At 39.7% G+C, this 27,732-nt stretch overlaps 1 protein-coding gene and 1 pseudogene across 1 annotated transcript in view; one reads left to right on the top strand and one right to left on the bottom strand.

The window, feature by feature from the left end:
• Nucleotides 1–14,251, bottom strand: part of Smarca5 (SWI/SNF related, matrix associated, actin dependent regulator of chromatin, subfamily a, member 5) — a 37,061-nt gene extending 22,810 nt beyond the window's left edge. The window contains exons 1-8 of the mRNA XM_008843447.3: nt 13,637–14,251; nt 9,216–9,290; nt 6,134–6,300; nt 5,522–5,622; nt 3,315–3,415; nt 2,309–2,488; nt 1,214–1,369; nt 988–1,119 (exon numbers count right to left, since the gene is read on the bottom strand). Coding sequence (XP_008841669.1) covers nt 988–1,119; nt 1,214–1,369; nt 2,309–2,488; nt 3,315–3,415; nt 5,522–5,622; nt 6,134–6,300; nt 9,216–9,290; nt 13,637–13,810 — 1,086 coding nt within the window. The 5' untranslated portion in view covers nt 13,811–14,251. The remainder of the gene's footprint in view (nt 1–987; nt 1,120–1,213; nt 1,370–2,308; nt 2,489–3,314; nt 3,416–5,521; nt 5,623–6,133; nt 6,301–9,215; nt 9,291–13,636) is intronic.
• On the top strand, nt 13,809–26,479 carry LOC103742404 (annotated as a pseudogene).
• Nucleotides 26,480–27,732: the final 1,253 nt, after the last annotated feature.

Genomic DNA, 27,732 nt, shown 5'->3' with positions numbered 1-27,732 from the left:
AAAATTAATATCTTTGTAGAACTTCTTTGTATAAATATATTAACATGGATCTCCACAAAGCTCTCTATACTCCTCCAGGTGTGGGAACAAAGGTTCAAAACTGAACCCTCATTCAGCAAAAAATTGTAATTACTAACAGCCCAGACTACTGATACATAAATTAGTTTCCTTGGTAAGACTAACAGTTTACTACTACCATCATGTATTTCTATTATGTAATAATCTGCAGAGGTAAAGACTACTTTCTTTTTATTGCAACAAATGTAAAAAAACAGGTGTGATGATTACTGTTAATTATCAACTTGACAATCCAGAATCACCAGGAAAATGGGTCTGTGTGTGTGCCTGTGAGAGATTACTTTCATTACATCAAATGATATGAAGACCCATCTCAATTACAGTCTTCTCTGGGTAGGGGATACTGAACTATACTATACAGAATGGAGAAAGCAAGCTGAGCAACAGGATGCATTCACCACACTATGTTCTGTGGACATGGTGTGATCAGCTACTTCAAGCTCCTGCCAACTTATCAGTCTGCACCCTTGAACTGTGAGCCAAAATAAACATCTTCCTTTAAGTTGCTTTTGTCTGGGTATTTTATCACAGCAATAGGAAAGGAAATTTTACAAAAGATAAAACAGACTCCCTAACACCTGAAGGCTATCTCTGAACCTTAAAACAGACAGGAAATATACAAATTTACTTAAGAATGCTTAAAAGTTAAGTGGTCAACCTGAAACCTCTGAAGAAAAGTTAAACCATGGTCACTGAATAGGACTAAGAATATACCATTCAAGATAGAGAAAACAATGATTTGAAATGAAATTAAACCAAAGGATCAAAGTAAATTCTCAGAATACCAAAGTCAACTTAGCAGTTTAAGGATAGTACATAAGTATAAAAAAGATTATCTCAAACAGTGCTATTATTAAAATATAAGGCAGTAAACAAAATATTATTTACAAGAAAGTTAGAAATACTTACATCAGCTGAATTAAATACATCTGGTAACAAAAAATTAAGAAGTGACCAAAGCTCATGCAAGTTGTTCTGAAGTGGCGTCCCAGTTAGTAATAGTCGATTTGTAGTCTTGAATTCCCTCACTATTTCTGACAACTGAAAGAACCAAACTCCATCATTAGAACATTCTCAATACTGATCAAGTTCTCAAAGACACACAAAAAAAGCTCATATATAAAAATCAATTTACCTTGGATTTTTCATTTTTTATCCTGTGAGCCTCATCTATGACTAAGTATCTCCAGTTAAATTTTTTGAACACAGACTTCTCTTTAATAAGCATTTCATAAGAGGTTACACACACATCCCATTCTCCTGGCAATAAAACATCCCTGACAAAAGCAGCCTGTGTAGCAAAAGAAAAAATTACATAATTCAGAATTCAACTATACATTAAATTCAATGACAATTAATCTAATGCAGAAAAGGAAGTGATATTAACTAGAGTAGCTATTATTAAAGAAGTATTTAAAACTAGCTGTCCTACCACTAAAATAACTTCATTAGTCATTTTAATCTCAGTTTTAATTTAATGAAGTTTAAAAAGTAAATCAGCACAAAATTTAATATCTTCTTAAAAATGTCTTCAATAATTCTACTAGGTCTTGAAATTCTTAGGAAACAGGATTTGTAAAAAAAGGAAGACAACTAAGAGACAGCTATTAGCAAACAGTCATTACTTTTAGAGTTTTATATGTACCAACACAATGTTATTATTCTCATGTCTAAAGATATGAAAGCAAAAAATAGTGAAGTAGTTGCATTCCCAGAATAAAAAATAACTTAGTAACTTAAAATACCCAAACTATTCAGGGAGAAAAAAAACAAAAAACAAAAAACAAAAAAACACAACTCAGCACAGATAGATAAGGGAAAACAAAATTATTTAGTATAGAGTCATTTAATCAATGAATGTAATCCATTAGCTCCAATTTCAAAATCTACATTCTATATTCTTAATGCTATTATTTCCATGACTTCTTCCCCAAAAGATGTGGTTAAGAAATCAACATACTAACTTATTTTGGGTAGATACTATAATAGTTCACCAAATTCCTGTAATTGACTCAATTCATCTTTAGTCTACGCACTAATCTAGAAACCTGGTCCCTTAAATTTCTAACAACCTCACATATTCAAAACCTTTTTTTAAAAAAAAATACTACATTTATAAATTCCTAGTATTTTTAAGATCTTGTTTTAAATCCCTCCTCCTGCTATCTCTAACCCTAACCCTACATATAAGTTCCTTTAATATCAAAACTGTAATGGTTTAAAAACTTACTCTTTGTTCTTTATCTCCTATCAAACAAACAGATCTAAGTGTTGGTACCCATCTCTTGAATTCACTCATCCAGTTGTGCAATGTAGACTTGGGAACCAAAACCATATGAGGACCAGGAATGTTTCTATAGTGCTTCATGTACCCAAGGAGAGAAATAGTTTGAAGAGTCTTTCCCAAACCCTGAAAAAGTTCATCAAAATCATAAATGAAAAACAGGTTTCCGTATTTATACCTCTCAACATATACAGAACATTTAAAAGAAATGCTATGTTTAAGAGAGCATATGACAAGAACTTTGTTTGTATGTATATAAGCTTATAGTATTAGGTCACATAATCTTCACAAGTCCTTAAGGAAGGAATCAACAGCCCTTCTCTGAGGCCAGGAAAATGTGATTTTCCCAATGCAACCAACCAGAAGGACAAGTGAAATACATTTCTTTTGACTCCATACTTTCTCCAATCAGTTTAAGTCTCTTAACACTATTCTAAGAAGAAATCCTTTCACTACTAAGTAGCAAACAAAAGATACAATGTTTGATGAAATGAACTGTGCAAAGTTACTTTCAAAAGAGAGAAATAGCCAAATTATATTATAAAAATAGTCTCAAAAATATATTATTTTAAAATCCTTTACTTTCATAGACGGTAGTTCCTCACAAATGAAAAGGTCACTTACACAACTAAAACAAGCTGCTTACAGCACTTGGAGAGAAAATTAATTGCTAATCAATTAAACTATTATTCTCTTCTACAAACTTAATGTAAAAAAAAAAAAAAAAAATCTTAAATTACAAAACATAGTCTTAAAGAAAACAAACTAGCCGAGCGTGGTAGAGCATGCCTTTAATCTCAGCACCTGGGAGGCAGAGACAGGTGGATCTCCCTGAGTTCAAGGCCAGCCTGGTCTACACAGTGAGTTCCAGGCCAGCTGTGGCTTACAGGGAGACCCCGTCTCAGGAAGATAAAAAAAAAAAAAAAAATTAAATAAACTACCAAATACATACCATTTCATCTGCAAGGATACCATTGATGCCATTTTCATACAGAGAGATGAGCCAATTCAATCCTCGGACCTGATAATCCCTCAATTTACCCCATTTTACATCTAAAAACAAAAGAACAATCACCAAAAAAAAAAAAAAAATTACAAAGACAAGAAATATAAGACAGAGCCCTTTCATCTGATACAATGTTTAATCAGGACCTACAGGTACCTACTGGCTCTCTCCTCTACAAGTTTCTTGGTAATATGAGAATTCTCAAGTTTAAAGTAGTAGCTGATGAGATCTGGAGCAGGGGCAGAATGATATGGATGATAACCCTGAGCGCAGGAGCTGTGACTACGGGTATCAAAGTCCTCATCCAAATCATTCAATTCTTATGTTACCCACATGCTGAACTTAAGAGATTCTTTGGTCTCTTTACCTCTTTTTGAAATGTTATTAAAATTGTAGGGGTTTTTTGTTTTTTTATTGCATATAAGTGCATAGCCTGCATGTGTAAGTGCACCCCTGTCATGCAATGCCCAGGGAGGTCAGAAGGCGTTGAATTCCCCTGGAACTGGAGTTATGGGCGGATGGTTGTTAACCTCCATGTGGGTGCTGGGAATCGAACCTGGGTCCTCTGTAAGAGCAGTCAATGCTCTTAACTGCTGAGCCACCTCTCCAGTCCCACAACTGTAGTTTTTAACCAGTGTTTTCATCCTTCATAAAGGTCTAATAGTTCTCTGAAGATATTTATTTTCCTCCTATTGAAAGTAGGAATTAAGATGGGTAATTCTTTTAGTGTATCTACTCTCTATTTCTTCTACTTCTTAAGATTTTCCTGATAAATCTTATATAAAGACATGCTTCTTTCAGTATAAACCAACTACTTATTTTACTCTGCAAAAAACCACAGCTTAAGGATGAAAAGGTACACTGTTTACAATGAAGGAATGTGAGAAAGAATCCAAAGTTCCTTTCCACCCTTAGGTCATACATACATTTGGCTCTGGTCTAGTCTAGCTTAACTTGAAAAGAAATGGAAATTGGATGCTCTGTAAACTAAGTGGGGAAAAAAGTGGAAGTGTGTTAAGTGGACTGCCGACCACCTAACCACATATGATTCCAACGAATTTCTATTATCTAAGTGTTCAAACAAACTACTCATCAAGCTCAGAGAGGGGAAAAAAAAGTGAAGCATTAATAAAGACTATGAGTCTCTAATGGCATCAAAAAATCAAGATGTTTTCTTTTGGAAAACCACTAACATATTTCGCAAAAATAACAATGTGAAACATCAACAAATAAGCAATTTTTTCATAACTTTTTCTCTTTATAAATTAGTTTTATCTGAGATAAGAGGAGGCAAAAAAATCAATCCCAGTTTTACACACACCTTAGAACCATTAATAAATTCAATGGCATTTTTATATTCCTTTGAAATATAGCCCCACTATTATGTAGTATCCTCTCATTTCTTGGTTCTAGGGGTCAAACCCAACACTTTGCAGATACTAGGCAAGCACTCTACCACTAACCTATAACTCTAGCCAATGCATTATCTCAAATCAAAAAGAAAAAAAAAGCACAAAAAACTGGGCTGGAGATGGTTAAGCGGTAGTGAACACTGGCTGTTCTTGCAGAAGACCCAGGTTCAAACCCAGCACCCACATGGCAGCTAACAACTGTCCATAACTCCAGTTCCACAAGATCCAACAGTCTCTTTTGTCCTCCACAGACACTGCATGACACAAGTGCACTTACCTACATGCAGGCAATATACACATACACATAAAAATAAAATTCAAAACAAAACAAAAACTAAAGTATTTGGGAGCTTATATCTAATCCTTAAAAGATTTTAGAGTTACCTCTTCAGAGGGGGGAATGTTAAAGAGTACCCAAAAGCCCCATAAAAATAAATTAAGAAGAAAAAAAAAAAAGAAAAAAGTGATGGGGAGATTTGGGAGGTGCTGGAAGGGAGGGAGTGGGCATGGATTTGATCAAAACACCTTATATGCATGTATGAAATTCTCAATAAAGTTTTTGTAAAAGTTAAAATTAAAAAAATATATAAAATAAAAAAACTCTAACTTATCCACAGCCAGTAAATACCCAGGATTACTAAGAATTCCCCTTTACAAATCATAAGTAAATTTAAACATTAACCAAGGACTGTCTCAAAGGAGGATCTTTTAAAAATCAAGTAATTGATATATTTAACATACATGATGGAGAGTCTTCAAATCGAGTGCAAACATTGGTTGCTTTGGAGCTTTCTGTTAATAGTTCTTCATCTTCCTCTTGCTCTGTTCTACGGTGTCGGTAGCTAAGAAAATGAAAACAAAATTAATTAATATGAGCTTTATTTCAACATAGTAGTCAAATAGCTGACCAAGATGTCACAAAAATCTTCACAGGCATCAAAATTAAGTCAAAAGCTATAGATGTTGATCAGTGGTAGAGCCTTTGCCTAACAGGCCTAAAGCCCTGGGTTAGCTCTAATGCACCGAAGGAAAAAAAAAAGTTAAAAAGTTGAAAAATAGGGCCAGGCCTGGTGGTACACACCTTTAATCCCAGCACTGGCAGAGGCAAGCGGATCTCTATGAGATGGGCCAGCCCGGTCAATTTAGAGAGTTCCATGCCAGCTGTAGCTACAGACCCTGTCTCAGAAAGACAAAAAAGTTGAAAAATAGATTAAGCCTAAAATGTGAACACTAGAAATTACAGTCAATTTAAACCTGAAAGATTTACAGGTCAGCTGGGGCTACAGGGAGACCCTGTCTCAAAAAGACCATAAAGAAAAAAAGTTTAACTATGAAGTATAAACTATTACTCACTCGCCAACTGACAGCAAATTCTGTTTTTCATCCTTTTTCACTCGTGGGCGCCCCGGTTTCATCTTTAAAGGTGAGGTTGGAGTCTTCTGAGCAGCAGGCTGAATGAAATGTGCAAACAGCTCTGTCTGCTTTAATAAATATTCAAATCTATTTGCTCGGTCAGTTTGCTGAAAAAAAAAAAAAAAAAATTAAGACACATTTTATCCAAACTTCAAAAATCAGTTTCAACATGCCTTTATATGATGAACTCAAGAACCAAAATGAACAAACTACTACAGCATGCAACAACAGTGAGCAGCAGTTTACCAAGTGATAGTCAGTAAACACAAGTTTCTAGGATTCCTCTCAGAGTATACAAAGTGCTAGTTAGTGATATAAAGCAGGTAAGAAAAGTGGCAATGGACTAAGACCAGGAACAAGCTATTGGCATGATAGAAACTACATTATGACTATAGCAATGTTTTAGTGCATTCATATTTGTCGAAGCTTATTCAATTGCAAAGTTAAACTTTTATATGCACTATAAAAACAAGAAAAAAGAAAAGCACTGTACAAGTGAATGCATTAAGTAGGAAAAATAAAACACACTGATCATTCAACAGCCTGATGCCAAAATTTAAAATATGAGGCTTGAAAAGCATTTATTAACTTCATTAAATACTCATTGACCCAATGTAGTTTAATACTATTCCTTCCTTTCAGATTTTTTATCTACCCTTCTCTGAATTTTTCCCTATTATCACATCAAGAAAAAGCAAGAATTTGGAAAAAAAAATTAAGCTTCTTGAAAGCAGGCTTCCACAAGTAATGAAATCTAGAATCTCAGCACACTTTTTAAAGACACAATGATAATCTGGTTACACAAAGAACAGCTCAATAAGCAGAGAAACTGGTGACTCGGCATTTTTGCCTGTTTATGTTAAAAATGTCAGTTTTTGAGAATTACAAGTATATATTTTATCTAGCAAATATTGAAGGTACCCAAATATGTTAGAAACACTATATATTTTTTAAATTCATTATAGTTTATGTACTTTGTGTATGAGAAGGAACACACACACAAAGAGAAAGAGGTAAATAAGTAGATGCTGAAGAAAATACAATAAAGTCAGGTCTGCAATTTTGCCAAGGAAGACTGAAAATGAGTATGACAGAAATAGAATGGAAAGATTCCAAAAGGTCATATTTTTAGAACGGCTAAATGAGACTGTTAATAAATACAGAAGTTCAAGAGACTTAAAAACTTACTTTCCCTCTGGCACCAATAAGCAGTATTATGTAGCTTTGTGGTTAAGAGTGGAGAGCGAGTAGAGTGAGACAGCTAAGCTATAGAGAGGAATTAAGAGGGTACCCAAGGAGCTTTGCTTTAAAAAGATCATACCAGAAAATGAGAAACTAAGCTAGGAAACTAAAAACTTGGGAGAAAGACAAAGGTTCCAAAAAAGACACTATGAAGAGTGAAAAGCACTGTAGAAAAACATGGAAAACCTCCCTTGCAAGTGTATTCGTATCATAGACACTACTCTGCAAAAATGTTTTTAAAAACCTTAACAGAGCGGGGCACACGCATTTAATCCTTGCACTAGAGAGGCAGAGGCCAGCCTGGTCTACATAGTAAGTTCCAAGCCAGCTGGGGTTACAGGAAGACCCTGTCTCAAAAAACAAAACGGGGCTGGAGAAATGGCTCAGCAGTTGAGAGCACTAGTTGCTCTTGCAGAGGATCCAGGTTCAATTTCCAACACTTATAGGGTGGCTAATAAGCTGTAACTCCAGTCCCAGGGGAATCCGATGCCCTCTTCTGACCTACATGGGCATTGCATGACATGAGTGCACTTACATGTAGGCATTATACTCATACACATGTAACAAATTTAAAAAAATGAACAATAACAAAATATTTCCTGATTTTCAAGGTAAAGTAAAAGATTTTTTTTTTAAGTACTGTTATAATTTACTCAGGGCAGGTGTGGTGGGGCAAGCCTTAATACCAGCACTCTGGAAGCAGCAGCAAGTGGATCTCTGTGACTTCAGATCAAAGCCAGTCTGGTCTACATAATGAGACCTTGTCTCAAAAGAGGAAAAGAAAGAAAAAAACTCTATGCCAGATATGTAGGTGGTAAGTATTAAGAATAGGACAAGGTTCATTTCTTTAAAGAAGGTATGAACACAAATAGTTGTATTGCATATAACTTAATATTATATACAATATAATAATACACTATTTAGATGTATTATTCACACATTTTTACTTAAGATTTTATATGAGTTTAAATTCATACAAAGCACTCAGAATAGGTTCACACAAAATAATCATTCACTGTTAGCCATTATTGTTATCATTAAATCTGAATTTAAATTTATAGTTCTTTTTAGGTACTGGTTAAGTTAAGTCTCAGTTAAAAGGATATGAACAGAGTCCTTTTTTTTGGTCTTTTTGAGACAGGAAAAAAGAAATCATAGCTATACATGATGGTGCATACCCTTTAGTCCCAGCACCTAGAGGGTAGAGAAGGTGGATCTCTGAGTTTGAAGTCAGAGTAGTCTACATAGCAGTTCCAGGACAACTAGGCCTACATTATGAGAACTCAAAAAAAAAGGAAGGGAGGGAGGGAGGAAAACATATAATGCCAAGCTTTCTTCTGTAAAGATCCATTCATGGGAACGTTCCTGTAGCTCAGCAACAGAACATATGCACAAGGCCTTGTCAGCATCTCAAGACAAGACAATCCCATTCACAATGTGAGAATGCTGAGACCAAAGAACATATATTAGTCTTTGAACCTAGTAGAGAACAATGCTAGATATACATACAACACTTCTTTCATCTTTTTAAAAATCACTTTCCAAAGCTAGTATGTAAAGGTATTGTTAACATAATTAGATAATTACATCACATTATATAAACACATAAGAATACTTCTATTTGGTTTACACAGGCAAAAAAATTATAATATTCCATGCTATACATATTTCAATTAGGTATCTGCATTTTACTTACAAAAATTAGACACAGATGTTTAGTATATTTAATAATCTTAAGAAAAAGTTCATTATAAACTCTATTCACATGTCTGGGACATACCATTTTTTCTTCATAGGTAGGATCTGGTTCTTGGATTTCTTTTTGCTTTCCAGGTGATCCATCATCAAATACTTCCTGGTAGGAAGGGAAAATCATTGAATTGTTAAAAAATGGTCAACTCACCATTATAATGATTTCTGAAAACTCACAAATCTAAGTAACATATTCCTCCCAACTCCATAGATACTTAACAGCTACCATGAAACCTGAGCAGGATGAACCAGATACCATGAGGACAAAAATCTATTTAGCCCAACTGTGTAAACTGTAACTGCTGCCATGACTAAAACAAAATATTCTCAATTATCATTCTAAAGCAAAATTACTTTCCATACAAATCATACGGACAAATCTATCTTTTCAAATAAACTATGGAAGCACCAGTGGTTAAGAGCACCGTGGCTCTTGCAGAGCACCCAGTTTCAGTTCCCAGCATCCACATGGTGGCTAACAACCATCTGTAACTCCACTTACAGAGGACTGACTGCCTTTTCTGATCTAAACCATCTGTAACTCCACTTACAGAGGACTGACTCCCTTTTCCGATCTCCTCAGGCACCGCATGACATGGGTACACTCACATATATGCAAACGATATACTCATATACATAAATATTTTTTAAAAACCTATGGAGCCAAATTAGGTAACATAAAATGTGAAAAAGTTCCTTTTATCATAAAACTGCATTCATCTACTGTGCTATTACACAAATGTACATTACCAAGAAAAGTAGCCTAAATTGAGTAAGTAGTCTGATTCCTAAGTTATGCTATTCTTACGAATATATTCATCCTGACATTCGAATGCCACAAACAGAAAAAGAGTAAAACTTTATACCTCAATGCTTATTTAAAAAATAAAAAAACAAAAAGTTGATGAAAGCATAATTTATCCATGATGCATAATCTGTACCTGGCAATTTTATAATGCTTTAAGTCATCAAAAGGTCTGGAGGGCAGGGTCTGTTGTAGTACCCAAAAAAGGTGCTCTAATGAATGATCTAAATTCAATTTCAACTTCACTGTCCAAATCTTTCAGCGCCAGGGTCCCTTATACTCATCATAAACCACCTGTCTCTGCATATAAAAGTGATAAAACCATCAGTCTAGACAAACTTACAAAATTCCTGTTAGCATACATTAAAGGTAAAATGCACTCTAAATAATAAAAGATGCTTCCCAACAGTAGACATTATTTCTTCTATAGTTTTTAAAACAATTATCCTTGTGGTCATAACTACTGGCATACAGTAGAGTTTAAAAGTGAGAGATGGTTGGGCGTGGTGGTGCATGCCCTCAATCCTAGCGTGTAAGTGGATCTCTGAGTCCAAGGTCAGCCTGTTCTACATAGGGAGCTTCAGGCCAGCTGGGTCTGCAGGAAGACCCTGTCTCAAAACAACAAAAAAAAAAAAAAAAAAAGGAAAAAAAAAGTGAGAGATGAGGAGGAATGAAAATAAGCTGAAACTGCCAAAGCCATAATTAAAAAATAAGATAGCTCCCTAAACCTACTACTGATAGGAGTAAAAAGAAATTAAATGCCTATGAAAATCACGTTTGAAAAAATCATGGATAGATTTACTTTCTGACTTTAGAAAACTCATGTTAAATTCTACTTTCAAACAAAATGAAAGCAATTTCAAATGTCTTTTCCAACTGCAAAAACAAATTTAATGGCAACAGGTATACTAAGCAACAGTACTACTCCTCAAACCATATTCTGATTTTAAGACAATGAAGGTAATTTTGTCTTTTCTTTTTAATTTTATGTTTATGAGTGTTTGCCTGAATGTATATATATGCACCACATGCATGCCTGGTGCCCACAGAAGCCAGAAGAGGGTTTCCATCACCTGGCACTGGAGCTCCAGATGACTGAGAGCTTACTGTATGTGGGTGCTAGGAACTGAACAAAGGTTCTCTGGAAGGGCAGAAAGTGTTCTTAATCTTTGACCCATCTCGCTAGCTTGGTAATTTTGTTTTAAAAGACTTATGAAAAAAGCAAAACAAACAAAAACTAATGTGATCAGAAAACAAGTGAAGGGTTTAAGAAAGGAAATTCCTGGAAGCTGGAGAGAGGGATTGTTGGTTCAAGTGGTTAACCCCTGGCTGCCTCTGGACCCTGGTTCAGTTTCTAGCATCCAAGTGGTAGTTGACAACTGTCTGGCCTCTATGGGCATTGTAGACATGAGTGCACTTACATACATGCAGAAAAAACATTCATACACATAAAAACAAATCATTCAAAAAAATTTAAGTAAATTACTAATAGTCCTATAATGAGAAGGTAAAGATAATTAAGCACTCTTAAGTGCTCTTCAATTTGTGAAATTGCCCAACGTTTTTAAAAATACTTCAGAGGGCAAGATGTGTGAAAATGGCTCATTCTGGAGCAAGATTTCAACTCTACAACATGCTCTAGTTATCAGAAGACTCCATTCCCCATCTGTCAAATGAAAATATCAACTGATTTCTTACGGTGTTATCACATTCACACTTATATTTCAACTTTAATTGAAACACAGTAACTTAAAAATAAAATTTCTGCCAGGCATGATGGCCTGCACCTTTAATCCCAGCCCTCTGGAAGCAGAGATAGGTGGATCTCTGCCTGGTCTATATAGTGACTTCCGGGAAGGCTGGGACTAGGGAGATCCTGACAAAAAGCAAAAACAAACAAACAAAAAATTTCATTTGGGCTTTACCCTGTTCTTTAGGATGCATAAATAAAAATCCTCTTGTAAGAAATTTGTTACTCCAAGTTTGAACAGCAGAGTCTTTGGAAAGGTGAGGTAGGCTACTAACACAACTCTTTGCAGCAAACTGTGCATTTACACACAACTATTTTCAGTGTCAATGTTTTCAGACCCCCCCCCCTTAAATAATGGACCAGAAATCAAAGAGCCCTAGGGCCAGCTGTGGTGACACAGCCTTTAATCCCAGCACTCAAAGATCTCTGTGAGATTGAGGCCAGCCTGGTCCACATAGCAAGTTCTAGGCCAGCTGGGGCTACAAGGATACCGTCTCCAAAAAAAAAAAATCAAAATGGGGATGTGGAAATGGCTCAGCAGTTAAGAGTGTGCTGGCTGCTCTTGCAGAGGGCAGCGGTTCTGTTCCCAGCTCCCACATGGTGGCCAATAACCTTCTCCTTCCGTAAGTCCAGTTCCAGGGGCTCTGAAGCCCTCTTCTGTCCTCCACTGGTATTGCATGAAAACTGGTACACTTACATACACACAATACACTCATGCACAATAAAATAAAAACCAAAACTTTTTTAAAAGTTCTAGAAATTCAAAAAAAATGTTTAAGACCCTAAGGGGGAGGCAACATCAAATATATGCTCAATCGAAACAAACTTTTCACTGGAAAGTACACATTGGCACATTCCACTAAAACCTACCCTTGCACTAAAAGTTATTTCAAAGACTAAAAGCAATACTTTACCCAAGCTGCCCAATGGCGTCCCCAAACTGCACTACGATAGCGTTCATTCTACACTGACTCGTTTTCGGGACAGTATTACTTTTACCCTCAGAAATCTTCAGGCTGGGACTAAAAAATATCTCAAAAGAAGTCCAAGGCCAAGAATAAAAACTGGAGGCAATCACTTTTATTCCCAGGCAACTCAAAGCCTGGGAACCTACCCAAGAGACCTGCCTGGCAGCTCCCCCAATCTTCCACACGCACACCTCCCCCTCCAGTTCTGTCATCATCCTCTGGTCTACCCAAAGCCCAGAGGTGGCTCAACAGCGAATCCCACCAATTGTTTGAAAGAAAAGCTTTGGCCTGGAAGCCCGCACACTCCCGGATGCGCTCCCCTTCCATTCCCAAGGCCCTAAAAAGACGGGGATGCAGGACAGGTGCCGCTGCTGTCAGGCTCGCCCCACTCCCGGTGCGGCAGGACCAGGGAGGAGCCTCCTCGGGCGGCTCGGCAGCAGCTGCATCCCGCTCGTCCCCACTGCGCACTCGGCCCTCCAGCTCTCGCCATTGTTTCTGCCCCGCACAGACAGATGCCGCCCCACCCGGACCGGCGCTAGGGACGGGAGGCCCAACTGCCCGGCTGCGGCCGCCGGAGAAGCCACCCTGGCCCCGGCCCATCCTCAAGGGCAACACCCCCGCCCTTCCCCAAAGTTAGTGCAAACTACAGGTCCAGGGAAGAGGGAGTTCAGGGGAGTCTAGTGATGGGGTCCCCAAAGCCACCGTCAGCAGGAGCATGCGTCTCCTGAGCCTTCCGAGCTCTGCAAAGATTGGCCCGAGAGGGAAAGAAATGCAATCCTGCAGCGCCAGAGCCGCGGCCCGGCGCGTTCGGGAATGGAACCTGGGAGGACGCGAGCCGAACGGCCGCAAGGCTCCGAGCGTCAGGGCGCAGTGGCGCACCACCGCCCGGCCGACCGAGCACCTCCCGCCCGGCCCGCCGCGCTCACCTCCATCTCGCCGTCCGCAGGGCTCGCGCCCGCCGCGCACACGCCCGCCGGCGCCGCGCCGCCCTCCGGGCCGCCTTTGTTGCCGCTACTGCTCCCACAGGCGCCCGCAGTCGCGGGCTTGGAAGGCGCGCTCTCGGGAGGCGGGGGCGGCGGAGGCTCGGCCGCGGACGACATGATGTTCCGGCTGCGTCACCCGCCGCGGCCACGGGCAGGCCAGGCGGAGATGGAGGCGGCCTGGACCTGCGCAGCTCCGCCGCCGCCCGAGGAGCGACGTCCGCCCGCAAGCTCTCCCACGCCGCGGCTCCTCAACCGACCAGAGCCGGGCCCAGCGGAGTCCCTCTGGCCGTCGTCCTCTTCGCGGGACTCGGCTCCACCGGCGTTTACCTCACGGCGGGAATCACGTCGACGAGGGTGGGCGGGGCTAGCGGGGTCACGGAGGTCAGAGAGGGCGGGCTGACTCCGAGGAGGCGGAGGGCTGAGGGAACGGGAACGGATAAACGAAAGGCACTGGAGCCGAGAGCCTCGCCCGGCCTTCTCGTCGTCCTCTGGTAGATTATTTTCTATCGCCTACCACCAGGACACCTACTTACACCACCCACTTTCAACCCTCGCGAGATCGCTAGTTCCCTCACAGCCGGATCGCGAAAGCGCATGCCCTCCCCGAGGCCACGCCTCCTCCGGACAGCTAGCTGGCGCCGGCGGAAGAGTGGGCGGGGCCTCGAGGGAGCGCTCCGGCTGACGTATTTGTGCCTCAACTCCCTAGCGGGACGCGAGTCGGGTCTCTAGCCCTGCTTACCAGCGTCTGGGCCGCGTTTTCCCGGCTTTTGCGGGAGCACTGTCACTGCCCGACAAGTTTCCGAGGTCTTGCGCCGCCCAAACTGGAGGCTTTTGCTGGCTGGCGTTCTGCCGCCTTCACGCTAAGGAGTGACGTTGTGGTGACCTCATGTGACGTCGCACGCTTGTTTAAGAAATAGGACACATTTAAACTGCATGTTGGCTACATCAATCATTACTAAATACTATCTGCTCCCCTTGAGTTCCGTCTTCTGACCTTAGACTGGAAGTGACGCCCATAGACAGTATACACACACTACCGTGTGAGTAGCAGCAAACGAAGGCAGATGATGGGATATATGTTTTTGCACAAGCATCAAGGAAAAATGCGTTGTCTCCTTAACTGCTAATTCACGTTATTTTTGTATCCTGCCTTAGACTGTCGTCAAGGTTCCCTATGTAGCCACCGCCTACAAAATTGAAACACATTATGCATTTTCCTAACAATTCTGCATAAGACAGGTCAGCCACCTACTGTTGCCATTCCAGGGACCTTTTTAAATCTTGTTTCCCGTGTTCATCACTTAGTCCCCTTGTGTGTTGAATAAAGGAAGACTTTTCCAGGAGTTGACTACTGAGTAATATTGAATTTCAAACAAATCTCTTGGAATGCATAATATTCATAATTTTCTCAGACAGGCGGGTGAGTTGTCTATAGTACTAAAGGAGATAGGTGGGCTCCACAGTCTCTCTCAGTCAGGTGAGTGACCAGTTGATAAGGCTTGAGCAAGGCCAGGCTACCAATTTAGGGCTAGTAAGACACTTTAAGGGATTTATGGCTTTCCCTAATGAGGCTTGTGGCTCTTCTGCAATTCACATATTCTATCAGTGCCACTACATCCAACTTTGCTTTTTTTTTTTTTAATCTTTTACAAAAAATATTTTTAATTTATGTGTATACGTGTATTGTCTGTGTGTATGTAAGTGCACCCGTGTGGTGCAGTGTCCACGGAGATCAGAAGAAGGTGTCAGATCCTCCTGGGACTGGACTTAGGGATAGTTGTTAGCCACCATGTGGGTGCTGAGAACTGAACCTGGGTCCTCTGTAAGAGCAGCCAGTGTTCTTAACTGCTGAGCCATTCGCTCCAGCCCCCTACATATAATTCTTTAATCAGAGTTGCGACCTGGGAAAATGCTGCCATTTAAAATATTTCTGAAAGCTGCTGATGCAGCTCTGTTGGTAGAGTGCTTGCCTGTTGTACTAGTTTGTGTTAACTTGACATTCTTGGGAAGAGGGGATCACAACTGAGGAATATCGTCTCTCAGATTGGGCTGTGGGCATATCTATCTGTGAGTGCATTTTCTTAGTTGCTAATTAATGAAGGAGGGCCCAGCCCACTGTGATCAGTGCCATCCCTTGGCAGGTGGGTCTTAACTGTATAAGTAAGGTAGCTAAGCAAGTGGGGGGAGCAAGCCACTGAGCAGCCTTCCTCCATGGTCTTAGCTTCAGTTCCTGCCTCCAGGTTCCTGTCTTGAGTCACTATCTTGGCTTCCCTCCATAATGGACTGTAACTGTTAATCAAAAGTAAACCCTTCTTCTCCAAGTTTGTTTTGGTTAGTGTTTTGTCACAGCAACAGGAAAGCAAACTAGAATAGCACTCATGAAGCCCTGGGTTTGATCCCCAGTACCACAAGAACCCAGTGTGGTGCTGCACGCTGCTAAAACCAGTACTGGGAAAGTGTGGGCAGAAGAATCCAGAGTTCAAGGTCATTCTTGGCTGTGTAGCTGAGTTCCAAGTTATAAGAGACCCTGTCTCAAAAAATAAGAACAAAATCGTTCTGAAATTATGAAAATGCTTAAGTGTCTATGCATAATTAAATACAATAATCACCATCATAGTCTTTAGTGGTAAAAAGTTTAAAAATGCTAACATGCCAACACTGGAAGTGTTATATTAGAATTATTATACTACAAAATGAAGTATGAATATTTAACAATCATTACTGTGGAATTATGCTCATTACTAAATATTACCTGAAAAATTTTAGCATACATGTACTAAATAAATGTAATAAAAACATATTTTAAAAATACTAGAAAGGACTAGCGTCTTAGCCATGTTCCAGGTAATAGAATGTTGCAATGTAAAATCATGTTAGTGTCCTATGCAGACTGTTTGCATCTAAAATCCCTTCTATTAGATTTAATGTACTAGAACAACATGCGCTGCACTGAAATAGTGGAACAAAGAAACGTTGCCAGAAGATAAAAGATGCCAAAGAACCATACTGTGTCAGCACTATGGGCTTGAGTGATAATGGAAAGGAGTTAAAATTTTATCAAGGCACACTGCACCTCTCGCCCTTGTAAAGCCACCTTATTTTCTGAAATCATGAGAAAACAAAACTAAGTCAACAATATTGAGTATTGAGCTATTTCAACTAAGAATGAGAATTTCAGCAGGGCATGGTCGCGCTCACCTTTAATCCCAGCACTTGGGAGGCAGAGGCAGGCAAATCTCTGTGAAACTGAGGCCAGCCTGGTCTACATAGTGAGTTCCAGGCCACCTGGGGCTATGAGGGAGACCCTGATTTAAAAAAAGAAAAAGAAAAAAGAGTGAGAATTTTCTAACACCAGATCCCCTAGAACTGGTGTTAAAGAGTCCCGTGTGGACACTGGGAATGGAACCCCAGTCCTCTACAAGAGCAACAGGTACTCTTAACTGCTGAGCCATTTCTCAGTCCTATCTATTCATAATATTCATAATATGTAAGATAACTAAGATTTAAATGCACATCACCTATATTCAGCTACCAACTCACATCTATGTGTGACTTTTGTCTATGTAGTTCAAATTGTGCAAGTTCTATGAGTACTTTCTTCTCATTTGTGAAAAAAAATGCTTTCTTTATTGAATTGATTCTGATTAAAATTCTCCTAGGAACAAATACTTTGATCCAAAGTTTAACTTGAAGAATTTCTGAAATATTTAGCTATAGCTAAAAGGTACAGATAAAAAGTTGGTATTCTTTTGCTCAAAATGTTGAAAATAAGAACATGGAAAGAGACTTACCTTACAAACACTAATTAAAACAGCACGAAGCCAGGCATGGTGACACACTTTTACAATTTTAACACTTAAGAGGCTGAAGCGGGAGAAACACCAGTTCAAGACTAGAATGAGCTTCATAGCAAGACTGTATCAAAAAGAGCAACTTCCATCCCCCACGAAACAACATAAAACAGACAAAGAAAAAACACCACAGGAGTGCCTAATTCATTATTGGGTAGACTATGGAATAAAGATACCTACCAGATAGAGAGGGAAATTATGATATGATGAAAGGGTCAGCCGACCAAAGAAACATAACCATTCCAAATGTGAGTGCACTGAATAACCAATAGGCAAAATACATGGAAAAAAAAGCTGAAATGAGAAACAAGGAATCCTTAAGTATGTGGACCCTACAGGATCCCCCAACAATTGATAACACAGGACAGAAAGGAAGGATCCAGAACCAACAATACCATGAACCAACAGGATCTGAAGGTTATTTATGGAGCAACCCACATAACAATAGGAGAATATGTTTATAATATAGTAATATCAGGCATAAACAATACATTTTAAAATAATTGAAATTGTATTAAGTATATTCTCCAGCCAAGATGGAAACAGATTTTAAATAAAAAAACCAACAAAGAGTATCTCCAAACTAATTGCACACTTTGACAGTCCATGGGTGACAAAAGAGGTCTTCAGAAAATAAAATAAATTGAACTGAATAAAAAATACATAAAAATTTGTGGACACAGCAAGTACTGTGTTTAAAGGGATTTATGGCACTAAATGCTCACATTCAAAAGTGGGGAAAGTCTCTAAGATTCTATCAAGAAAAATCAAAGCAAAAATAAGCTTAAAGTAGAAGGAAAGTACACCAGGATAGAAAGCAGTGTAATTAAAAGTAGAAAAATACAACAAAGTAGTTCTTTGAAATAACGCATAAAATTGACAAACCTATATAAGGACAGGAAGGAAGATTCAAATGAGGATTCAGATTATCAGGAGTGAGTGGAATAGACCTATAGCCCTTGAGAACATCAAAAGAGCAATAAGGGAGTGCTGCAAATACATCCTTGACAACTTAAATGCCTACAACTTCCCCTGAAAAACACTTGACTTAAGCAATAGGAAATAATTTGAATGGCATGCTAACAATTTAGAAAGCTGAATGTATAACTCAAAAACTCCCAAGTGGAGTTGGTGGACTACATAGGGTACTCAAGGCCAGCCTGGGCTAAAGAGTGAAACTCTGTCAAAAACAAAGCAAAATCAGCCACCTCTGAAGAAGAAACATCCAGATACAAATGACGGTCTCAATGGAGAAATATAAGAATATAATATTTAGAGAACAATTATCCCCCATTCTACATTTTGGGAGGAGGCCTCGCCGTGACACACATATAGAAATCAGAGGACAATTTGTGGGAGTCAGCTTTCTCCTTCCACCATGTGTGTCCTGGAGATCATACTCAGGTTGTCAGGTTTGGCAGCAGGTGCCTTTCCCCCCAGAGCCTTCTCCCCAGCCCTTTGACACCTACACTGTACAGTCTCCTACAGGAAGCAGAGTAAGAAGGCACACTTTTCAATTATTTTCATGAGGCTGTGATGATCTTAACACTAAATCAGATAGAAGCTACAGGAAAAAAGCCTGCAGCATACCTGAGCAGACATCCCATGGTCCTGGCATCTCTAATATCCTGCAGCCTCCATTGCAATTTAAGCTTTACTTTCAACACCTTCATGCAATGACTTCTCAGGGCCTCTTTACAGAGACACCAACTCTACCACACATTGCCTGGCCTCAGGTGCTCTCAGAAACTAGGGAGTAAAGCTCCATGACCCCTCAATCTTAACTATTTCTTGTCTTCAAAATCAGTACCAGGTGAATGATGCTTCCATGTTCTGTTGCCACTCAAGATGTAGCCTGACCCCTTTGGACCATAGCTGTATCAGCTTCTGTGTTCTGAGCTTTTCTATGCTAGCTGATTTCTTTTTTAAAATGTTGTAGTAGTAGCAGTAGTAGTAGTAGTAGTAATAGTAGTAGTAGTAGTGATGTATGTTAAAGTTGTATGTTAAAGTGATGTATGTTAAACAGGCACAGACTTGCCAGGGTATGTGTTTGTAGGTTAGAGAAAATCTTTCAGGAATTTGTGCTCTCCTTCTACAATGGGATCTTTGACTCAAACTCAGTTTACTAGACCTACATCTTGCTGAGCCATCTTGTTGGTCCTAAGCAGTTACTTTAGAAAAGCAGGGAACTCCTTCAGCTACATTCTCTGTTCAGGCTCTCTCCTTTCAAATGAGTTTGGATTTTCATAAATTAGAGCACTTGATGAGTGGAGTCTTGCTTCTGCACATTTCCTATTGTCCCAGCACAGAGCAGGATTGTTTATCCTTAACGATTACAGCCTCTTTTCCAGCACAGGCTTTGGCTACAAAGTTTAACTTGCTCAAACTCTTTTCCTTCTCCATAAACTGCACAATTTTTATATCTTTCTGTCCAATGTTTGTTCTTTTTCACTGTAGACATGAATAAGTGCAGTGAAAAATAGCTGTGACACAGCCTGAATATTCTCCTAATTTTCAGCTTTTCTCTCAGAGAAAAGAGCTAAAGTAGCTTCTTTAGGGGCAGTCCAGGACCAAGCTCTAGGGATAGTGCTATCTCCCTTTGGAGTGGGATTTCCAAAATCAGTAACTTAATCATGATAATCCCTCATAGGCATGACCAGAGACTAACATAATCTGAATATCCCTCACAGGTGTGCCTGTGCCTGGAGACTTGTCTCCTAGGTTATTTCAGATCCTGTCAAGTTGACAATCATCTCTAATCATCATAGTCTCCTAGGTGATTTAAGTCCCATAAAGTTCACCATCAAGATTAACCATCACAGGTGGTATCTTTTTATTCCTCTCTGATCTGTACTACAAATTGAGTCCTCAAGAGAAGGATGTTCACCAAGAAAACACCCATAACCTGGAATATTTGGGGGCTGTTGAGATGGTTCAGCAGTTAAGAGCACATACTGCTCTTTTAGAGGACCTAAATTCAGTTCCCAGTACCCACATCAGGATGCTCACAACAGCCTGTAGCTTCAGCTTCAGGGGATCCAGTGACCTCCTCTGGCCTCCATGGGCACCTGCACATATATATATATATATATTTTTTTTTTGAGACAGGATTTCCTGGTAGCTCAAGCTGGCTTGGAACTCACTATGTAGACCAAGCTGGCCTTGAACTCACAGAGATCTGCCTGCCTCTACCTCCTGAGTGCTGGGATTAAAGGCATGTGACACCACACCCAGCCATACTTCATAAAATAAATCTTAAAAAAGTGGAAAAGATATCAATCCTAACAGAAGCACACTCAGCAACATAGAGCACAAGACATGAAAAAGCAAGGTGGCATAAATCCACTAAAATTGCAAAAGTATCTGATAGCTGATTGTAAAGATACAGAAATGATCAAAGTGACAAAGCATTTAAAGCCTAGGTTTAAAACTGGTAACTGACCCCCAAAAGCATTCAAATAAACAAATGAAGTAAGGCAGTCAGTCCATGACTTGAATGAGAAATTCAATAAAGAGAGGCTCTGAAAACAAACGAAAAGAACAGAAGCCTTAAAAATCAAAGTCTTGACAAACTTTAAAATTTTTCAGAGGGCAGCATCATTGAGGACCTATACCAAGCAGACGAAGACTGTCAAAAATTGAAGACACAGTTGAGGTATTATTACAGTGAGATAGTGTCTGACTTTTCTTAGTGCATGACACATATACAAAATCAACTTAAAGAAGGATTTGCCTTGAATTACAGTTTGAGAATACAGTACATTATGGCAGGTGCCATGGCAGCAGGAGGGTGAGGCAAATGGTCACATTGCATCTACAGTCAAGAAACAGAAATAAATGCTGATGCTCTGCTTGCTTTCTCCTTTGTATTTAGTCTGGTTCCCCAGTCTATGGACTAGTGTGACCTACATTTGGACTTAAACCAATCTCTAAACTTGATCACAGGGTTTATCTCCTAGGTGATTACAGATCCTATCAAATTGACAAACACTATTAACCATCACAAGTTGTGAAATTGACACCCAAATGTATCACATTTAATTCATAACTTTCCACACCATAGACTCATAGCCATCTCATATTGTAAATAATTCAGTCCAACTTCAGAAGTTACCTAGTCTTTAAAAGTCCCAACACTGTTCAAAAGTGTAAGTGTATAGTCTTTTCTGAGACTCAGGAAATCTCTTTACTGTGAACCCTTATATGGCCTGTCGCATTACAAAAGTTATACGCTTCCTATGTACAATGGCATAGATTGAACATTTCCATCACAAAAGGTAGTAATGGGGGTATAGCAGTGAAAGATTGGACCAAAGCAAGGCAGAAACCAAGTAAGCCAAACACCAACTCCAGCAGCACCAACTAAAGCATCTGGGGCTTTTGAGGGAATTATCTGGACTGCAAAGGGCTTACGTAGCCCTGCTCCTCCAGCTCTGACATCTACAGTACACATTGCTTCTCTTTGGGATCAGTTCTACTCGGTGCCTACAGCTTCCTCCAGCAGATGTCTTATGGTCCTACATCACCAATATCCTGGGGTCACCACTGTAACTTAGGCTTCAACTTCACAGCTTCTCCAGACCTCCATTCATGGACTCTAATGCCAACAACATGTTTCCTAGCTTCAGCGACCATCAGGGATCTTGGTAAAAGTCTCTATAATCCTCTTACTCTTGTAGCCTGTACCATGTGGATGACGCTTCTGATTTCTGTTGCCATCTTAAGAAGTAGCCTGCCTCCCTTGGGCCGTAGTTGCACTGGCTTCAGTGGGCTAACACTAGGGAAACATTTCCCTTGTAATTTCTTATTTTTTATTTGTTTTAAGAATAGCTTTTATTTATTCTTTGACAATTCCATACATGTATACAATGTGTCTTGATCATACCTACCCCCGACTCCTTCTTCCCACCCCCTCCAGACATCCCCAACATGCTCCCCTCCCACCTTCATATCCTCTTTTCTTTGTAAGCCATTGTGTTCAATTAGTGCTGCCTGCTGGAGTATTGGCTGATCTTGTCAACTTCATCTTGTGCAGGTCTTGTGCAGACACTAACATCTGCAGTGCATTTGTGAGGACAATGGCCACGTCATATCCAGAAGACAGCATTTCACAGAACTCCTCCCCATCCTCTGGCTCTTACATTCTTTCCACTCCCTTTTCCATAATGTTCCCAGAGAATTGATTGATATAGGTGTCTCATTTGGGGCTGACACATCCATTATTTTCAGGGAATTCTAGAAAATTTCAATCCGTTAAGTGTTTATTTACCTCCTTCAACAATTCAACAGGCCCTTTATGAGTTTATAATCTAACCTATCAGTAACATCCTGAGATGGGAGAGTGTCCTACACTCTTAAAATGGAACTGTCTTTCACAATTATTGACAGGTTTGCAAAAAGAGATGGAGATCACTAAGATTTTTAACTATAAAATTTCAGGCATGCACCAAGAGGAAGTGCAATATCACCACAATTCACCAGCTTAGATACTGAAGGGCTTTTTTAATTCCTAGTAGACAGAAAATTCTTACTGTTTTGAATTCTAAATAAATAGACAAATAAAAAGACAGAAAAATACAATGCTCTGCTGTTTCTCAATCTAAAGACAAGAGATCTGTACAAACCATTAATTCTTCTGAAGATATCAAAAGGTCAGACCATATAACCAAATATCTAATTATTGCTGCTGCGACTGGAAAATAATTTATCAACTGCAACAGAACCAAAACAAAACACAAAATCAACAGAGGAAAACTAAAGATTGAAAATAGCCCCAGCAGATTTCTGTTGCTAATTTAGATTAACTTCTAGAACGAACTAAATTTTATACAGGGTGTAAATTACCTAAGTTACCAATTAGTAAATTCCCAAGAAGTGCATTTCTTGGGTAACATAGTTCACTTAACTTTGTTAAGTGACTCCATGGGACATCTTGTTGGAAGACCTCCAAAACCATCTGTTGTGTTTTGAATGTGCTTTGTACCCCCACAGATTCATGTGTTTAAATGTTTGGTCCCCAGCAGATGGTGTGGTTTTGGAAGGTTGTGAAACCTTTAGAAGGTGGAGCCTTGCTAGAGGAAGTAAAGTTTTATACTCAGCTCTACTTCTTGTCCTTTGTTTCCTGACAGCCATGACTTCCCAGCATGATAAATTCTACTCCTTCTTAAGCAGCAAACAAACAAACAAAAAAAAAACCTTCTTCCCTTAGATTGTTTCTTGGTCACAGCAAGAGAAAAATATTACTAATACACCATTAAAAGAAAATTTCAAAAAAGGTAAAGCATGATTCTCTTGTACATACATACACACACATAATACATGTTAATTTTTTGATTTTTTAAAAAATCTTATGTGTATGAGTGTATTGCCTGCATGTATGTAAGTGTACCCATGTCAAGCAAAGCCCATGGAGGACAGAAGAGGTTGTTGGATCCCCTGGAACTGGAATTACAGTTGGCTGCCATGTGGGTGCTGAGATTTGAACCTCGGTCTTCTGCAAGAACAGCCTGTGTTGTTAACTGCTTAGCCATCTCTCCAGTCCAATTTTTTTGTCATTAATAAGAAAATTAATTAATAAGGAATTATGACCAAGTTATAGGAGAAATTTTTAAGCATAAATTTATGTGAAACATGAGGTTATCAAACTGATATGCAATTTAAAAGAAAATGAACTTCTACGATAGGAAAAGAAGTCACTTTATGCTTTTCTAAACAAAACAGCATTTGTATATCAATAGAATCATTTGCATATGGATCAGTTGTTTATAATTTACACCCAGGAGAGACTGATGGTGTATTGAAAGATGGTAGCATTGGCACTGATCAGGGGAAGGACTGGTTCTGTTAGGAATAAAATCTGAAGTTCAAGGGCCCTGCTGACATTGTACAAAAACACATGATTGAAGTGCAAGCAACTTGCAAAGAAGCTTTTACTTTTGCAAAAGGGTGTGTTGTATCATTTAGATCAAGCAAGCAGATTCAAACAGGAAGTTTTATATGTTTTTATTTCCTACCACATGAATACTGTGTCTTTTCCCCATTGGCTGTAGTCCAGCCTCACAGTCTTTCACAGTTGGCTAGTTTTAAAACAATCAGTGCAGAGGAAATGAAGATGAAGGGAAGAAGAGTTGGCCAAAAGGGAAAAGAGCTTAGCTGCCCCAAGTCATCAGGTTCCAGAAATGCAACAGGGCTTTTACATAATGTATTAGTTACTTTTCTGTTGTTGTAATAAAACACCATGACCAAGGGAACTTATAAAAGGAAGAGTTTATTTAGTTTACGGTTCCAAAGGGGCAAGAGTCCATCATAGCAGGGAGGCATAATGGCAGAAGTAGCTGGAGTAGGAGCAGAAGCTAAGCGCTCATATGTAGCAGGAGGCCTCCAAAGATGGCAGGGACTCAGAGCCCTGGGATTCAGCGAGAATTCACTTCACTTCTTGGTCCACAAATAGCCCGCCAAAAGGAGCCCACGCCTCTGTACCCTGCTCATAAGCCCAGTGACTGCTGACAGACTGCGTGGCTTGGACCAGTCAGAAAACGATACGCTGACTAAAGGGACTTGGGGGCTGAGAAAAGGGAACTATAAGGCCTGCCCCCTCCTGCATTAAATGAGCCTGCAGCACCTCACCTAGTGCTTGCTTCTACCTGACTCCCGGAGTCTGTATGTTGTGACTCTGCGCCTCTTGCCTCCCCAATCGGCAGGGGACCTGATCCAGGTTAGGTTCTTCACAGCTGGCCTGAGGAGAACCTGCAACACTCATATATTAAGCAGGCACAGGAAGCATGGCCATATCTTCTAAGACCTCCCAAAACAGCACCACCAACTGGGAACAGAATACTCAAATACTTGGGGACATTCTCATTCAAACCACCACACACGAACAAAAGTGTTTCAGGGCTGGAGGGATTAAAAGATTTTAATTCCTTGTTCTAAGCCGAAGTCTTACAGTGCTTGCCAGAAAAGACTGACATTTAATAATTCTTATAGTTCTGAGAAAGAAAGCCACGGGTTCCCACACTCACCCCTGCCCAGTTGGAGAGTGGCCCCTTGTAGATGTTGAGGAGTCTCGGGAGGTCTACCCCAATACCCAACCACCCCAATGTTCAGCTAGCTAGCCTGCTTCTTCCTAATGCAGACTGCCATTAACTAGAGGCTGAATAGGAATGCCCCCCACACCGTCCATCATACTAGGTTCTGTTCATCCATGACACCAGTGTTTCTGCTGGGTTCAGAACACTGTATGAGGAGAGATCGCTTCTCAATGTCACTCTGGTTATTAAAGATCATCAGTTCCAGGCCCATAAAGCACTCTTGGCCACCCAGAGTGATTGCTTCAGAATTATGTTTACAGCAGACAGAAAGGAACAAGATGAGGACAAAATTCTTTTGAAAGATCTAACAGATACTGGTATCATCACATTCTTCAGTTTAGGAAGTATGAAGCTATAGAACTGAACATGAATACTGTTCATGAAATTCTTCAGGCTTCAATGTATGTTCAACTTATAGAAATAGTGACATTCTGCTGCTCTTTTCCATTAGCCAAAAATCTACATAGAAAATTGTGAAAAATTATGAGAAATTATGAGAGTCCTAGATGAGTTCAGTGTTAACACCAAGGGAGTCACAGAGAAGCTGGATGCTTTTCTGCTAGACATCTTTGTGCCCCTCATGTCCAGGCCTAACTTCCTGTTTTTTCTGAGCTTTGAGATGCTCATGTTTTATTTGGATAATAATCATCTGAGCAGATTCCCAGAGACAGAGCTGTACGGGCTGTATAGTCTCAATTGCGTTATGATAGAAGACACTGGAGACAACCATCTTTCAAAACATCAGATTTGGTTTGGTGACTCCATCCAGCATTTTTGAGAAACTTGGTAGCTTTGAAAGCAGTAGAAAGGGCTCATCACTTAAAGTAGATGTCTGCGCTGGATAGCTTTAGTGTCAACTGGACACACCTGGGTTGAAGGAGCCTCAAATGGGGGATTTCCTACATTGAACTGGCCTGCGGCCATGTCTATGGGGCATCTTCTTGTTTATTGTGTGATGTCGGAGGGCCCAGCCCACTGTGGGTGGTGCCACCCCTGGGCAGGTGGGCCTGTGTAGCATAACAAAGCAGGATGAGCAGGGACCAAGAGAGAAAGCCAGTAAGTAGCATTCCTCCATGGTCTGTGCTCCATCTCCTGCTTCCAGGATCCCACCCTGAGTTCTTACCTTGGGCTCCCTGATGAACTGTGAGCCAGGAGATGTATTATAAAATAAACCCTTTCCTCCCCAAGTTGGTACTGGTCAGAGTATTTTGTCACAGCAATTGAGAAACAAACTAGAACAATGTCTTTATAGATACATTTCCCATATTTGGTCAGGAGAAAGAAAGAGGGGGGAGGAGGGAGGAAGGGAAGAAGAAAGAAAGAGTACTTTAGTATTTATAAGAATTAGTTGATGCGTAAGTTGATTTGTTGTGTCTTGTACATTTAGCTGTTTTAAAAATACATTTTGTAGGTGAAAGGTAAGCCAGTAGGTAGTGGAATAGTTCCATTTTGAAAGTACTTTTGAAGTTGAATCATGATTTGATACAAAATACTACAAATTTACTTTAGCTTTTTGAAGATATGAACTGAATTAGACTATTTTCTATTATTATTTTTACTTTATGTGTATGGGTGAATTGTCTGCATGTAGGTAGGTGTACTCATTTTGTGCAATGCCTGTGGTGGTCAGAAGAGGGTGTCAGATCCCCTGGAACTGGAGTCACACACAGTTGTTAGCCACCATGTGAATGGTGGGAATTGAACTTGAGTCCTCTGCAAGAGCAGCCAGAGCTCTTAACCACTGATCCATTGCTACAGCTCCAGGTTAGACTAGGGATTTAGTTCAGTGGTAGACTGCTTGCCTAGCAAGCGCAAGGCCCTGGGTTCAGTCCTCAGCTCTGGAAAAAAAAAAAAAAAGTCATTTAAGCATAAAATTTATATCATGTTAATTAGTAGAGGTGATTAACATTACCATTGAAATCTACCCAATGACTTTATCTCCATACACAGGTGCCAAGGATCCGAGTGCAACCGTCCATGACTAGTAATAATCAGATACATACAGGTTAGAGATGCATGTGCCAACATCTCAGTGTTAGTAGCAAAAACAATGAGTCTTTCTGCAAGGAACAATATATTCCAAAATGAAACGTAGATC

Source organism: Nannospalax galili, unplaced genomic scaffold (genome assembly GCF_000622305.1).
Source record: "Nannospalax galili isolate Female #2095 unplaced genomic scaffold, S.galili_v1.0 scaffold359, whole genome shotgun sequence".
In the NCBI taxonomy this organism is placed as follows: Eukaryota; Metazoa; Chordata; class Mammalia; order Rodentia; family Spalacidae; genus Nannospalax; species Nannospalax galili.
Note: the sequence above shows the minus strand (reverse complement) of the source record. Positions and strands in the feature narration are given on the sequence as shown.